Source organism: Habropoda laboriosa, unplaced genomic scaffold (genome assembly GCF_001263275.1).
Source record: "Habropoda laboriosa isolate 0110345459 unplaced genomic scaffold, ASM126327v1 scaffold2, whole genome shotgun sequence".
Taxonomy (NCBI): Eukaryota; Metazoa; Arthropoda; class Insecta; order Hymenoptera; family Apidae; genus Habropoda; species Habropoda laboriosa.
Window position 1 is genome coordinate 4,979,640 of NW_017100190.1, and position 4,793 is coordinate 4,984,432.

Sequence of the window (4,793 nt, forward strand, 5' to 3'; positions counted from 1 at the left end):
CTTGCTGAAAATACACGCCGCGGCGCAACGTTCGAGGCGCCTTGGCTTTCTCTCATTGTAATACGCGCGCAGAACTTTTATGGACACGCGTAATTACTCGATCAGCGTGGCCGCCGCGAAGGTGTCGAGATTCTGGGCGCGCGATAATGCCGCGTCCACACGAAACGCCTGTGCTCGTGGTGGTTCTCTTCTACCGTACGCGAAGGGGGATCGAGAAGAACGAGCATGTGGGTGAAGGCTGCGGAGGGCTCTCCAGGATGTGTCGAAAGTGAAACCCAAGGCCCCTCGGTGGCAGCCTCATGTGTTGTTCGCGGCGCGGCGTGTACAAGCGGCCTGAGGAACGCCAAGCTTCGTCCTCGACATGGCCGATCATCGTTTTAAATCGAGATCGATCCACCTCCCTCTGCCGCTGCAACGCGACCGTGAAGAGTGTCCGTCTGGAAATATCCAGCCGTCCCATTGTGTAACACAGTGGTTGTCGTTGTTCTTGCTTTCTTGCTTCGATGAATCGCCTCTCTCTACCATTATTCTCTCGTTCTGCCTGTTTCTGTTTTTATTCGCGTTCGTGTTGCGTCAAGCAGCGTGTCTTTCTTCAAAGGGGGTTACATCCATTCGATATTCTCGTTCTTAACCCTTTGTAACGCGATTTCTCGTCGTTTCTGAGAAGAAAGATTGTAGTTCGTTGGAATGTTACATTTTTTTTTAAATTATTATTAGGGAATTAGGAAATAAGAAAATTGATTGGTGACAGTGTAATAGTACAGCAATAAATAAATTAAATGAAATTTGTAAAATATAGATGAATCGATGCATAACTTTAAAGTCGCACAATGTTATAAAGGGTTGAAGATTGAAGTTAGGAGAGTATATTCGGCGAATTTTATTAAAAATTAATCAAGTTACGCGAGTTAAAATATACCGAGTCTGAAGCTCGAACGTGTATTTGTTAACAGGCTCTCGTAAAGTGAACATATCTGAAAAACCAATCGACAGAATTGCTTCCAATTCAAACCAGACATTATTACAAGCATTGCATAGTCCCCAGCGATCCCAGTTTTCCAAATTCCAATCGCAATTCTTTCATAATTGAAAGAGAAGAACGAGTTCAAGGCGAAGCGAAATGTCTGTAATCACTTATCTCTCCCAATTATCACAACCTTCTAATCAAATTTTCACCACAGTTAGCTCATAAATACACTTAGAAACGAAACAGACCCCTAAATTTCTACCTAAATAAATATACCATCTCGAAAGAAGATCTCAATTCCTCCTAGAAATATCCGCAACGTAAGAATATCTAAGAAGAACGATAAAGTTCCTCGATCTACAAACAACTTGAAACACTGCACACTGAAAAATCTCTGCTCAACTGTAACTTCTCTCATCCGAACACAGCTTAATCTCGTAACGCAGTCACGTAATATAAATCTATCTCATCCTTCGATCCCTCGACCTCTGCCCATCTCTGGCGTTCTTCACGTTGGCCCAGTTCCCAGTGCGAAAACTCCGGCGGTTTCCGGCGAGGAATCGCCTGGTGAACACTCTATCTTGGAATGGAAGGTAAATTGATTTCGTGGACGCTTGCGCAACGAGGCTATTCCTTGGCCTTCTTCTTCGGTATCGGAAGGAAGCACGTTAGAACGATGCAGACTGTAACAGGCGATGAATTATAGTATTTTTCGAAGGGAAATTGTTGGATTCGGCGAGGGTGAAGCTTACGTAAGATGAAGCACGCCAACTGGATCATCGGTGCAAAGCATCCTTGGTCCAGTAGCACTGGAAACAGCATGTTTCCACAGATCGATCCGAGCCTTCCAATTGTCATTACCAGGCTCACCGCTATCGCCCTAATTTTAGAAGAGAATCCTAACTGAACAGCGTGCAAACGGTCGTTTCATGGAGTGTTTAATGTTGGATGACTGCAAAAGTTCGCGCCCGATTTGGAAATAAAACACAATCGGTGTGTGCAAACGCAGATTTCCTTTGAAACTGAAATGGAACGAGATGAATAGTGATTTGAAGATAAAACACAATCGGTGTGTGCAAAAGCAGATTTCATTCGAAACTGAAATGAAACGAGATGAATAATTATTTGAAAATAAAATATAAGCGGTGTATCTTTCGATAGGAACGTAACATTACGCTAAAAGAGACATCTGTGCCGAAGCCGATAAGGTTCTCGCCACCTCTGAAAATCGAGCGCGAACTTTCACAGTCATCCGGTAGAAGTGAGCGATAAGAATTGCACGATTGTGTTAAAAATGATTGTTCAACCTTAAAGCAGTTGGAAATAAAATAACGGTTGCAGCAACGACGGTGTTGAGAGTGGTGTTGGTGAAACCAATGAAGGAGCTCGTGAGTAACAAGGTTGTCAATTTGTTGGTCGACCAGTTCATGCAAATTATGCAGATTATTGCAATTCCGTAGCAAATTTCTGTAATTAAAGGACGATTTGAATGTTGTTAAATAGACTACATCGTGGAATTTCTTTCTAACTCACGTAGTAGAATTTTGTGATTGATGTATTTCAGTACGAAGCTAGCACCGAGGAGTAAGAAGCTTCCGAAGATGGCTACGATGACCGTGTTCGTGTAAACCGATTCATTCACGACACTCTGAAATGTGTGTAAAAGTGACGTGTAATTAGAGAAGTGAAAAGGGAAGTTTTGTCCGTGGAAAATCGTTGCCTCACGTTTACGCATATCGAGTGCTCGTCGGCAATCATGGAAGTCGCGTTTGGAGCGGAAGAGAGATCCAAAATTTCGCAAAACGTCGGAGAGTGTTCTGCTGTCAAGTTGTAATTCGCTGGAACGAAGTTTTCGAGGATCGTGAAAAGCTGTGGTTGCCACAGACGAAACGTGTTCGACCTATAAAATATTTTTCTATTCAGTTTACGTTACTTTACCAGCGACATTTCTTAATTGAGATTCCTTCAATCACAGCTGTTTGGTAAATTTTATTGTCTCGTTTTGACGTCATATCAGCCTCGATGAACGTCACGTTTTCACTGCTTCACGCTTTTATTACACGCGAGATAAAGCGAACGTGGTCGTTCGTCACAACTGCCGCCTTCTGACGACACAATCAATCCTCCATTCCCTTTTAATTACTTTTTAACAACACTCCATTCACAGTAGGTCACGAACTGTTACTTTTATTTCTCGAAAGCAATATAATTCCAATTCAGAACAGCTGAACGGTGGCCCATTTTATCGCACGTAACAGAGAAGAAAAAGGAACACTCACGCGTACATCGATCCAAATTGTATAACAACGACGAGAAGAATTCGCGGTAAATACGGATAGAAGAAAATCGCTTTCTTCTCGATATTTTCATCTCGATCCTCTTCGTTCGATTTCTCCGAAATCTCGTTCCCTAAGTGTTGTATCTTGAACAGAAACCGTCTTCGTTAATTCGATCGTTCCCTCGAAATTCGACAAACTATCAGAACTGCCGTTCGAAACTTCTCACCGGGTACTCTTCCGCGGGTTTCCCCGTGTTTATCCGATAGATCGTCCTGAAAACTTTCAACGCGTCCTCCATACGGCCCTGAGACATGAGAAACTTGGGACTCTCCGGGAACAGGGAGAGACAAACTACACCGATCAACATCGGTAGACCACACACGGACAGAAAGAGCCTCCAGGGATTGTAGACGAACGCACCGTCCCATAAAACGATAGACCAGTTTTGAGGGACGATAATCCACGCTAGAACTGCGAGATGAAACGTGTAAACAGGTGCTTCATCTCGACGTTACGTTGTTCAGAATCGTACCTGTAGTCACGATATTTCCAAACGTGATAGAAAAACCAATGATAAGCGGGATTCTCACTCTTCCTTTCATTCCGTAGAATTCCGACGAGTAAGCCACCATGGAAGCATGAGGGCCGCTTATTCTGAACCAAAGAATTACTCTTGTTTACTCGAAATTTTCCAAAAGACTGTCCATCGACTCACATGAAACCGCTGAGGAACTTGAAGAAAACTAGAGTCCAGAAACTCTGGGAAAATCCTGAGAGAACGTTGCAGATACCATCGGCCAGATAGCCGTAGAGGAAGACCGATCTCCTGCCTCTAACGTCAGCTATGTAGCCCCACAGAAAACCACTAGAAACCATTCCTGAGAGAATCGCAAGAACGTTAAGACAGAGGGATAAATATGTGTTTATTAGTAAGACTGAAAATACTGACCTATATAAGTGATGGCGTTTAAAACACCTTTCTGGAAGAACGTCATTTGCAGGTCACATTCTGCCGATGGAAGAATGATCGCCACGTTAGCGGTGTCGATACTAGTTGCCCACGAGCCTGGAATAATAGCCAGAAGGAGGAGATATTGAAATTTTCCGCTACCAGCCGCAGCGATGGCTGCCTCGAAATCTGCTGGCCTTTCTTCAACATTTTCCTCGTCTGTTTCAAAGAACATTTTTCAACGAGAGTTTCCTTCGTGGAACACGAACCATCGATATCTCGATTTTCGTAGATGAAGAAAGACTCACTCGAATGATTTTTGTCGCCGACATCTGTGAGCAGATCTGGAACAACAGCGACGCTAACCCTGGAATTATTTGGCATTCTCGGGCGAATCGTAATTTTCCATAAGCCCGAAAGTATGATTTACCGCCGGTGGGCCCTCTCCTATCTCTTCGTTCCCAATTTCTGTTTCTCGGGCTCGCCTATCCGCTCCCGATACTGTTCGCGTGTGTCGACTAGCGAAATATGTAGAAGCGATAGAACGTGAATCGTGTCCTAAAACGACTTAATTAAGCAAACCGACGAAACTCGGTTC

At 43.8% G+C, this 4,793-nt stretch overlaps 1 protein-coding gene across 1 annotated transcript; it reads right to left on the reverse strand.

Moving 5' to 3' along the window:
- Positions 1-1,452: 1,452 nt before the first annotated feature.
- On the reverse strand, positions 1,453-4,787 carry LOC108580015 (synaptic vesicle glycoprotein 2B-like). Its single transcript, XM_017943664.1, has 11 exons — positions 4,504-4,787; positions 4,196-4,414; positions 3,962-4,124; positions 3,779-3,900; positions 3,473-3,717; positions 3,247-3,389; positions 2,693-2,867; positions 2,501-2,615; positions 2,275-2,434; positions 1,720-1,847; positions 1,453-1,650 (listed from the first exon to the last, which is right to left on the reverse strand). The coding sequence occupies exons 1-11, from the start codon at positions 4,577-4,579 to the stop codon at positions 1,595-1,597; spliced, it is 1,602 nt and encodes a 533-aa protein (XP_017799153.1). The 5' UTR covers positions 4,580-4,787; the 3' UTR covers positions 1,453-1,594.
- Between the last annotated feature and the right edge of the window lie 6 nt (positions 4,788-4,793).